This window comes from Thalassophryne amazonica, chromosome 6, assembly GCF_902500255.1.
Source record: "Thalassophryne amazonica chromosome 6, fThaAma1.1, whole genome shotgun sequence".
NCBI classification, from domain to species: domain Eukaryota; kingdom Metazoa; phylum Chordata; class Actinopteri; order Batrachoidiformes; family Batrachoididae; genus Thalassophryne; species Thalassophryne amazonica.
Window position 1 is genome coordinate 8,117,914 of NC_047108.1, and position 11,997 is coordinate 8,129,910.

The 11,997-nt window shown below is 43.2% G+C and overlaps 1 protein-coding gene across 1 annotated transcript in view; it reads left to right on the top strand.

Moving 5' to 3' along the window:
• Positions 1–3,522, top strand: part of ndufa4l2a (NDUFA4 mitochondrial complex associated like 2a) — a 50,023-nt gene extending 46,501 nt beyond the window's left edge. Inside the window, exon 4 of the mRNA XM_034171732.1 lies at positions 2,726–3,522. Coding sequence (XP_034027623.1) covers positions 2,726–2,782 — 57 coding nt within the window. The 3' untranslated portion in view covers positions 2,783–3,522. The remainder of the gene's footprint in view (positions 1–2,725) is intronic.
• The last annotated feature ends 8,475 nt before the right edge of the window (positions 3,523–11,997 follow it).

Consider the following 11,997-nt stretch of genomic DNA (forward strand, 5'->3'; position numbering starts at 1 on the left):
ACGTGGGCGGCGACAGTGAGACCTAGAGGGGGGTGATCGGGAAGCACGGCCTCCCCGATCTGAACCCGAGTGGTGTTCAGTTGTTGGACTTCTGTGCTAGTCACAGTTTGTCCATCACGAACACCATGTTCGAGCACAAGGGTGTCCATAAGTGCACGTGGCACCAGAACACCCTGAGCTGGAGGTCGATGATCGACTTTGTAGTCGTATCATCTGACCTTCGGCCAAGTGTCTCAGACACTCGAGTGAAGAGAGGGGCAGAGCTGTCGACCGATCACCACCTGGTGGTGAGTTGGATCCGCTGGGAGGGGAGGAAGCCGGTCAGACCTGGCAGGCCCAAACGTATCATGTGGGTCTGCTGGGAACGACTGGCGGAACCCTCTGTCGGCGAGGTCTTCAACTCCCACCTCCGGGAGAGCTTCTCCCAGATCCCGGGGGAGGTTGGAGACATGGAGTCTGAGTGGACCATGTTCTCCACCTCCATTGTTGATGCAGCCGCTCGTAGATGTGGTCGCAAGGTCTCTGGTGCCTGTCGCGGCAGCAATCCCCGAACCCGGTGGTGGACACCGGAAGTAAGGGATGCCGTCAAGCTGAAGAAGGAGTCCTACTTATCTTTGTTGGTAGGTGGGACCCCAGAGGCAGCTGACAGGTACCAGCAGGCCAAGCGTGCCGCAGCCCGTGCAGTCGCAGAGGCAAAAACCCGGGTCTGGGAGGAGTTCGGGGAGGCTATGGAGGAGGACTATCGGTCGGCCTCGAAGAGATTCTGGCAAACCGTCCGACGCCCCAGGAGGCGGAAGCAGCTCTACACCAGCACTGTTTACGGTGCGGGTGGGGAGCTGTTGACCCTGACTGGGGATGTTGTCGGGCGGTGGAAGGAGTACTTCGAGGATCTCCTCAATCCCATCGTCACGTCTTCTGAAGAGGAAGCAGAGACTGGGGACTCAGAGGCGGACTCATCCATTACCCAGGCCGAAGTCACCGAGGTGGTTAGAAAGCTTCTCGGTGGCAAGGCTCCTGGAGTGGATGAAATCTGTCCTGAGTACCTTAAGTCTCTGGATGTTGTGGGACTGTCTTGGCTGACACGCCTCTGGAACATCGCGTGGCGATCGGGGACAGTGCCTCTGGATTGGCAGACCGGGGTGGTGGTCCCTCTGTTTAAGAAGGGGGACCGGAGGGTGTGTTCCAAATATAGGGGGATCACACTCATCAGCTTCCCCGGTAAGGTCTATTCCAGAGTACTGGAGAGGAGAATTCGACCGATGTTCAAACCTCGGATTCAGGAGGAGCAGTGTGGTTTTTGTCCTGGTCGCGGCACACTTGACCAGCTCTACACACTCCATTGGGTGCTCGAGGGTTCATGGGAGTTTGCCCAACCAGTCCACATGTGTTTTGTGGATCTGGAGAAGGCGTTCGACTGTGTCCCTCGGGGCACCCTGTGGGGAGTGCTCCGGGAGTACGGGGTACGGGGTCCTTTGCTAAGGGCTATCCAGTCCCTGTGCGACCGCAGCAGGAGCTTGGTTCGCATTGCCGGTAGTAAGTCAAACCTGTTTCCAGTGCACATTGGCCTCCGCCAGGGCTGCCCTTTGTCACCGGTTCTGTTCATTATTTTTATGGACAGAATTTTTAGGTGCAGCCAGGGTGTAGAGGGGGTCTGGTTTGGGAACCACAGAATCTCGTCTCTGCTGTTTGCGGACAATGTGGTTCTGTTGGCTTCATCAAATCAGGACCTTCAGCGAGCACTGGGGCGGTTTGCAGCCGAGTGTGAAGCATCCGGGATGAAAATCAGCACCTCCAAATCCGAGGCCATGGTTCTCGACCGGAAAAAGGTGCTTTGCCCTCTTCAGGTCGGTGGAGTGTCCTTGCCTCAAGTGGAGGTGTTTAAGTATCTCGGGGTCTTGTTCACGAATGAGGGATGGACGGAGCGTGAGATCGATAGACGGATCGGTGCAGCATCTGCAGTGATGCGGTCGCTGTATCGGACCGTCGTGGTGAAGAGAGAGCTGAGTAGGGGGGCAAAGCTCTTACCGATTTACCGATTGAGCTACGTTCTGATCCTCACCTATGGTCATGAGATTTGGCTCATGACCGAAAGAACGAGATTGCGAGTACAAGCGGCCGAGATGAGTTTCCTCCGCAGGATGGCTGGGTGCTCCCTTAGAGATAGGGTGAGGAGCTCGGTCACTCGGGAGGAGCTCGGAGTCGAGCCGATGCTCCTTCACATCGAAAGATGTCAGTTGAGGTGGCTTGGGCATCTTTTCCGGATGCTCCCTGGACGCCTCGCTGGAGAGGTGTTCCAGGCACGTCCCATTGGGAGGAGGTCCCGGGGAAGACCCAGGACACGCTGGAGAGACTACATCTCTCGGCTGGCTTGGGAACGCCTTGGGGTTCCCCCGGAGGAGCTGGGGGAGGTGTACGTGGATCGGGAGGTCTGGGCGGCTTTGCTTGAGCTGCTGCCCCCACGACCCGACTCCGGATAAAGAAAATGGATGGATGGACTTGCACACTCCTGTAGGCTTTTGTTTGTGTGTCAAACATCATCATTTTTGAGAGATTTTAATGAATTGAGAAAAAATTAAGATAATGGGGGGGGGGCATCCATTCCAACAGGAGCAACAAGAAATGTTGCTTCAAACTGAATGTTTGTTATCAGGATAATCTAATAGTCACCACTTTTGAATGTTATATCAATTCTTCCATTTTAACCCTTTTTTTTTTCTACTCCCAGCTCGTGGCCATCACCACGGACTACAAAACCCTGAAGAAGGAGGGGCCTGAGTTTTAAAAAAATAAATAAAATAAGTCATGATCAGATTTACTCTGACATTCTGATTTTTAATGGATTCTACATCACAATGCTTCAGTAGTCTGTGTGTCTAATGTTTGCAAATCACCTCTGATGTTGCTGGAATTGTTACTGAATGGATCATGAATGCATGTGTGTACTTGGAAAATGCTAAAAATATAGAAAGTTTGCATACTTGTAAATATTTGTAGAACACAGAAATACACCGTTGGGTCCATAAGCATTTAGAGACTGATACAGTTCGTACACCAACACAATGGAGCTGAAATTAATTCAGTTAATTTTATTCATATGAAACAATTGAAATGTGCCTGTAGTGCAGAGTTTCAGCCTTAATTCAAGGTGTTTTATGAAAATCATATTAACTATTAGTTAATTACAGCCAATTTGATACACATTCCCTTTAAGTGTTGTACAAATACTTATGGACCTAACTTTAGTGAGCACAATAAATCATATAGTTTGAGGAGTATGATTATAATTTACTTACTTACTTACTTAATTTAGTCACTATTGTTTATTTTTAAAAGCCTGAAACAGAAATGATCTAGATTTTAAAACTATATATATATAAAATCGACATGTGCCTGCAGTTTTACACTATGTTTTCCATCACTGGAGTTAATTGTCATATTTCTTTTAACACAACTGTGTGAGTTTTAACAACAAACCATACATGCACAAAGCTGAAATCTTTCAAAATAAACTCGCTTCATGACTGGCTGCCTTAATGTGTCAGTGTTCCCACAATAACCATCACAACACCAAAGTTAATGCAAACTTGATTTGAACCTTAACCCTAAAACTTAACTCTCAGACAGCGATTCCACTGATTTCTGACAAATATATCCCATAAATATGTTTTAAGAGTTTGCCACACTAAAGTCACTGTTTAGATAAATCATGGTTTAGATCAACCTTTCTGTGAATCTATTGGCAAAACATCACACTTTAATTTCATTTTGTATTTTTACTTAAAAAATGTCTATCAAGCTGTTTAAAAGTTTGTTCCAAGTTTGATAGATTGTACTATACTGTTGCAATATACCACTGGAGTGGCAAGCAGACCTATTGTTTTTGGAAATTTAGGGAGTTAGGTGGTTCGTGATTTTTTTTTAGGGTCCTTGGTCTGAAACAGATTGGGAGAAGTTTTACCAGGAGAAGTTGGCCCAGGAGTGAAGTCAGCCCCCGGAGGACTGGGTCTTTAATCCTCACATTACACTTATTGTAGCCTGTATTTCTGTATTTCACTCGAGGAGGCAGAACATTAATTTCAGTAATCTGTAAAGATATTTCACATTATGTTCAGTGTTACTGAAATCTGAAGAAATGACAAACAAAAAATTAGGTCAACTAAGTCCACCAATAGATTTTCCAAATATATGTTAACGTCTTCATAATCATATTAACTATCTTAGCCTGCAAATTAATGTTCTTTTATCATCACATGACACCTATTGCATCTGATGAAAAATCTATAAATGACACAGCAAAGGGGCCAAGTTCTCCTCAGGACCGACTCCGCCGAGCCACGTTCACACCAGACTGAGTTCTGTTGTTTCCATCACGTCACAATGTTTCACTTCTCAAAAGACTGTTCGACATAATCTTCTCTTCTGACGAGTCAGCACTAAATATCTGGATTAGATGCTTGAAAATTATTGGTCTTGAAGTGACACAGAGCAGTGTTTGCAGTGCATTCTGGGACATCAGACTAGCAGGTGCAGTAGATGTTAGCATGTACAACTGTGTTCAAAATAGCAGTGTGTTTAAACTCCAAAATCATTAAATTGCTTTTATTTCCATACAAACGAGTGCACTGGGAACACTGCACATTCTATTCCAAATCAAAACACGAAGAAAAATGATATCAAATCTGTTATTACTTTACAGAAATTCATTGACTATTAGCCTGTTCAAAAAATAGCAGTGTTTGAATTTTTCTTTACAAACTCAAACATTTACTGTACAAACTGAAAAATGCTTGAAGATTTATCTTTCCTGTGAATCACTGAACTAATAATTAGTGTTATAATATCTGTTTCGGAGACCTGCTTCACATCTGTGTTGCATGGAGTTGACCAACTTCTGGAACCTGTGAACAGGTCCTCCAGCCCAGGACCTTTGGACTATATTCCACAGTTCCTCTGCATTTATTCGTTTTGCCTCAGAAACAGCCGTTTTGATTGAGGGGTGTTGTCTTGTTGAAATACCCATTTCAAGGGCATTTTCTCTTGAGCATAAGGCACCTTGACCTCCTCCAGTATTTTGATGAACTCAAACTGATCCCTGGTATGTGATAAATCAGCCCGACACCAGCGCTTGCTCCAACATGCTTCACTGTGTTGTGTGACTTAAATTCAGCATTTGGAGGTTGTCTGATAAACTGTCTGCAGTTCCTAGACCCAAAAATCTTGCTTTCATTAGTCCACAAAATGTTAGACACAAAATGTCTCTTTTGTCCAGTCAGTGTGTTCTTTTGCAAACTGTAACCTCTTCAGCACACGTAGTTTTTTCAGTGAGACTTTGTGGGGGCTTCCTGCACATAGTTTGGCTTCACATAGGCACCTTAATCGTTAAAGTATTCCAAGGTAACTTTATGTGGTCTGTCCAAAAAGTAACGTACCTTTTTATTTTTTTCAAAAACTATATGGATTTGAATCATGTGCGCTTGCATCACACAAGCTTGAACCTTCGTGCGCATGCGTGAGTTTTTTCACGCCTGTCGGTTGCGTCATTCGCCTGTGGGCAGGCTTTGAGTGAGCACTGGTCCACCCCCCTCGTCTGATTTTTATTGTCAGTGAAATGGCTGAGAGACTGCCGCTTTGCTCCATGAATGTTTTTTCAGAAACTGTTAGAGACAGGGAGTTGGAAACCATTTGAAAGATTCAGATGGATTTCGGTGAAGATTCTGTCGGCGTCACGCGGATTAAGGACTGTTAAAACCTTTTTAAAGACAGCCCACAGCGGCGGAGGGCACGCAGCGCACCGAGCGGCCATCGACAGGCTGGAACAACCAGATCATTTCTAAACTGAACGCTGTGTTGATCCGGGACATCGTGTGACTACCACAGAAATGGCAAGAGAGCTGGACATAGCACTTTTGTGGCACATTCCACTGTTACAGGAGATTTTGTAATGAAAGACGTGCGGAGGATTTCACGCGTCGGCACGGAGCTGCTCATGGCGCGCAACAAAGAAAACACCTCCGTGTTGGAAGTTTCACAGGACATGTTGTGGCATGTCCAGCTGTTACACAATTTCTCGGATACTCACTCGACTGAAAAGCCATCGAAAGCCGTCTGAATCTTCTGAATGGTTTCCAGGTTCTGTGCTAGGACCAATTTTATTCACTTTATACATGCTTCCCTTAGGCAGTATTATTAGACAGCATTGCTTAAATTTTCATTGTTACGCAGATGATACCCAGCTTTATCTATCCATGAAGCCAGAGGACACACACTATTAGTTAAACTGCAGGATTGTCTTACAGACATAAAGACATGGATGACCTCTAATTTCCTGCTTTTAAACTCAGATAAAACTGAAGTTATTGTACTTGGCCCCACAAATCTTAGAAACATGGTGTCTAACCAGATCCTTACTCTGGATGGCATTACCCTGACCTCTAGTAATACTGTGAGAAATCTTGGAGTCATTTTTGATCAGGATATGTCATTCAATGCACATATTAAACAAATATGTAGGACTGCTTTTTTGCATTTGCGCAATATCTCTAAAATTAGAAAGGTCTTGTCTCAGATTGATGCTGAAAAACTAATTCATGCATTTATTTCCTCTAGGCTGGACTATTGTAATTCATTATTATCAGGTTGTCCTAAAAGTTCCCTGAAAAGCCTTCAGTTAATTCAAAATGCTGCAGCTAGAGTACTGACAGGGACTAGAAGGAGAGAGCATATCTCACCCATATTGGCCTCTCTTCATTGGCTTCCTGTTAATTCTAGAATAGAATTTAAAATTCTTCTTACTTATAAGGTTTTGAATAATCAGGTCCCATCTTATCTTAGGGACCTCATAGTACCATATCACCCCAATAGAGCGCTTCGCTCTCAGACTGCAGGCTTACTTGTAGTTCCTAGGGTTTGTAAGAGTAGAATGGGAGGCAGAGCTTCAGCTTTCAGGCTCCTCTCCTGTGGAACCAGCTCCCAATTCAGATCAGGGAGACAGACACCCTCTCTACTTTTAAGATTAGGCTTAAAACTTTCCTTTTTGCTAAAGCTTATAGTTAGGGCTGGATCAGGTGACCCTGAACCATCCCTTAGTTATGCTGCTATAGACTTAGACTGCTGGGGGGTTCCCATGATGCACTGAGTGTTTCTTTCTCTTTTTGCTCTGTATACACCACTCTGCATTTAATCATTAGTGATTGATCTCTGCTCTCTTCCACAGCATGTCTTTTTCCTGGTTCTCTCCCTCAGCCCCAACCAGTCTGCCCCTCCCTGAGCCTGGTTCTGCTGGAGGTTTCTTCCTGTTAAAAGGGAGTTTTTCCTTCCCACTGTCGCCAAGTGCTTGCTCACAGGGGGGCGTTTTGACCGTTGGGGTTTTTCTGTAATTATTGCATGGCCTTGCCTTACAATATAAAGCGCCTTGGGGCAACTGTTTGTTGTAATTTGGCGCTATATAAATAAAATTGATTTGATTTGATTTTGCCATTTCTGTGGTAGTCACACCATGTCCCGGGTCAACACAGCGTTCAGTTTAGAAATGATCTGGTTGTTCCAGCCTGTCGATGGCCGCTCGGTGCTCCGCGCGCTGTCCGCCGCTGTGGGCCGTCTTTAAAAAGGTTTTAACACTCCTTAATCCGCGTGACGCCGACAGAATCTTCACCGAAAGCCATCTGAATCTTTCGAATGGTTTCTAACTGGCTGTCTCTAACAGTTTCTGAAAAAAAATTTCATGGAGCAAAGTGGCAGTCTCTCAGCCATTTCACTTAAAATAAAAATCCGACGGGGGGTGGACCAGTGCTCACTCAAAGCCTGTCCACAGGCGAATGACGCAACCGACAGGCGTGAAAAAAACTCACACATGCGCACGAAGGTTCAAGCTTGGCTGATGCAATCACATGTGATTCAAATCCATATAGTTTTTGAAAAAAATAAAAAGGTACGATACTTTTTGGACAGACCATGTAGACCTTCTTTGATCACCCTGGAGCTGATCATTGGCCGAGTCTTTGCCATTCTGGCTATTTTTTGATCCAACTGAATGGTGTTTTCTGTTTCCTTTCACGTCTTTCTGGTTTTGGTTGTCATTTTAAAGCATTTGAGATAATTTGCTGAGCAGCCTATCATTTTCTACACTTCTTTATATGCTTTCCCATCTACAATTGACTGTTTAATGAACTGTGCTTCTGAACAATGTCTGGAACAACCCATTTTACTCAGATTGTCAGAGAGAAATGCACAACAACCAGCATGTACAACATTTGGTGCCTTCATCCTTAAATAAGAGCAAACTGAGTTGTATTTAATCATTTCAAACATGCACACACTCCACCTTTGATCAAGTTGATTTAACAGGATTTGGAGTATAATCAATAGTAAGTCCCTTCAGCTGCTCTCTTGTTTGCACTTGGGGTCGCCACAGCAAATCCAAGGTGGATCTGCATGTTGAAGGAGTATAATCAATGCAAAATCAATTTTACTCTGCAAAATTTTCTGTGAACTTTAGGCTGCCCATACTTACATATTTCACTATTCTAGCTTTGGTTTTTATTTCATTTATATCATGTTACAGAGATACATTTTTTATGTGAATTTTACAATAAATGCACCATTTTAGAAATTGTATTATAATTTGATTTAGTGCTAATAATGATTTTTTTTTTATTCTTGTCATTAAAAATAAATAAAGTGTAAGGATGCTGTGACTTTCTCATACCAATAAAGTCAGCCTCCTATTAGTCATAATGCATATATTAGATTTTGGCAAGTCTACATAAATATCTGGCACTTACATGTCCTGTCCACTGAATAAATGTCACAGCTGGTTGCCACATACTGTTCGTGCATTAGTCGAACATCATGTCTAAAAAGACGCTTCAAGTTCACAGATGGATTATTAATCTCACAGAAGCAGCTGATCAAACACAGTACGGCGGCAGATACAGATCTGCTTCCACACGGCCAGTTAAAAATACACAGTAATCAGATGGAACACATCCATCTGCTCGTGACACAGCTGTCACTTTGCGTGCTGGCTGCTGTTTTCACGACCACGCTGCGTTTGTCTGCGTGCAGCAGCGCGTCAAACTGCAGCGCTGCGCCTTTGATCAGGATCCTGAACAGACCAGCAGGAGCGCACACATGCACGCGTACACGTACACATAACATGTGACAAAAACAGTCCACATCCTGAAACACTTCAGTCCGCATCAGGTTTAAGCCTAAAGACTGTAATCAATGAATAATTCTGATTTTAATTTGAAGGTGACACGTGGCTGCGCTGCGTGATGACGGTCACATGTTCCATTAAAGATCACAGCTGCTTAGTGCACATGAATCTAAATCCTGTGAACAGAAACTTTTTTTATATATAAATACAATCAAGGTGTGGAAAGTAGGACCACACTTACAGTTAAGAAGCAGAATGTCTCACAAATCCTTTACGTATTCTTCGTTTTATGTGACATTCTTTTTTTGTTTGTTTGTTTTTGCCTTATAGTGCAGCAGATAACCGAAACAATCCTTCACTTGGTGATACAAGCATCAAATTTGGCGTGAATGTTCTTCATAAATTAGTGTTTGAGAAGCCACTTGAAAATCCAATATGACACCCAGGTAGGGGTCAATGAAGAATTACACAGGGGTCAAGATTTAAAAAATGGTCCGATCATATTGAAAAGTATAACACATTATGTGTCTGATCACAAAGATTCCAAAAAGGAATGGACTATCTATGACTGAATGTTATGGAGTTATGGGATAAAAACAAAAAGAATGGTGACAAAGGTCAATTTCAGTTTGTACAGGGGTCAAAAGTTAAACTTGCGCCAATTTTGGTAAAACGTGGTGCAAATTATTGGTTGAACTAATAGGATTAATACATGGAATAGTTTTGACTGTGTTTAATGTTTGGTTTGCAAAGTACATGTCAAACAATGTCGATGTCCACTGGATTCTATGACGTGACATATGTTACCCTGTAATGTGACAACTGAGCATGACACATGGTGCAAACTATTCCTTTTTACAACCCTATTAACTCAACCAATAATTTGCATCACATTTTACAAAGATTGGAGCAACTTTAACTTTTGACCCCTGTAGAAACTGAAATTGACCTTTGTCACCATTCTTGCTGTTTTTAAATCAAATCAAATCAATTTTATTTATATAGCGCCAAATCACAACCCCATAACTCCAGAACATTCAGTCATAGATTGTCCAAACTATAGCTTTTTGGAATCTTCATGATCAGACAATTAATGTCTTATACTTTTCAATATGATTGGAGCATTTTTAAATTTTGACCCCTGTGTAATTCTTCTTTGACCCCTACCTGGCTGCCATATTGAATTTTCAAGTGGCCCACACTTTTTTCTCAAACACTGATTTATGAAGAACATTCATGCACCAATGTGGTACTTGTATCACCAACTGAACAGTTCTGGCCAAAAATCAAACTTATCTGCTCCACTATTATTTTAAACCACTGAGGAAGTGGTGACCCGAAGGTTACAGAAGCGGCCTGTTATTATAATCAGAAGGTGAGAGGTACAACTTCCCGATGAGGTGAGAAAAACAGCACGTTCCTTACGTTGCTGCTGATGTGCAGTAGTGCCGTGCGTGCGTGTGTGTGTGTGTGTGTGAGAGAGATCATTGTTAATTCCTTTGAATAATATATGCTTGTTGTTGTCCATTTAACATTTAATATTTGCTTGTAATAGGTGTAATTATAGTAATTAGTCGTGATGCTTAAGATGGTTACTGTGTCATTCATCCTCCAGTGGTCTCTCTCAGTTGGGCCGAACCACTAAAATTTTTAATATTCTGTGTGCATCCGCGGTCTGGTCTCATCACCAAGAGGCTATCACTACACCTAAAGTAGTCCCACAACAAAAACTGTTTTTCGACTTAAAAATACATAAAATATAGTTAAGAACAACTCCAGAAAATATTTTCTGTGGCATAAAATGAATAATTTCAGCACTCATGAAGAAGTGAAATTACATTTCACTTCATTCATGTTTATATTCCATTATCACTCATCCTACACATGAAAACAAAATGTCGTAAACCCAATTCCATATTCTTCCATCACCTATATCTGCAAATTACACCAATCTAGGCAACTAGAAATGGATGCTACATTCAAAGAGGCTCTTGCTAGAAACAAGTAACAGCACTAAAACAACGCATGACTTGCCAATGTATTAATTTGACAATGTTTTAAGTCACATTCTTGTTTACATCCCGGGAAAACCTCAAAAATAGTCTGGCAGCCTTCCCACAAGTCCATATTGCAGTGATGACCTGGCACAGTCAGAGCGGTGCGCAGTGTGCCGTGTCCTTATCTGGTTAACTACATTTCCCAGAATGCTCAGGGGGGTTGTTGGTGGTTGAACATGGTGACAGTAAATGTCTCCACTCTGACCATTTCCAAGCCTTTATTTAATAAGGCATCCCACAGTTTCGACTGCGCATGCCTAGGAGAGCCTAAAGCACTTCTGGTGTTGCAGACCGAATGGTCCCCCCCTAAAAATTGGTCCACCCTGCCTTCATTGCACATCTGTCATTTGGGACCACAGCAGCTTGTCTGAGATGGACTGTCTACACCCAAAGCAATCAAAGGGAATAATGTGCCATCAGATGACAAAGCAAAACCTTTTAAATCATCCTAAAGTGAAATGATCATGTGCTGTGAAGGCAGGGGGGACTGATTTTAAGGGGGGGAGCATTCGGTCTGCGACACCGAGTCATTGGTCCTGCAGGCTTAAACAATACAGCTGGAGTTTGCATGTCTGCTTTCTTCTTCACGACTGTCACAATTTCCCATGGTTTTGCTCAATCTCGTGTGGCTGAACACCACTTGTCCCTCTAAGAAGTTGAAGCAGACCACACGGGGCCGTGTAACTAGTTAGCATGCCGGAGTCTCGTTCGTTATCGGAATTATCCAGACAAATTGCTCTACCAACAAAGAACGGTGAGAATAAACATCGACAGGAGCCAGTG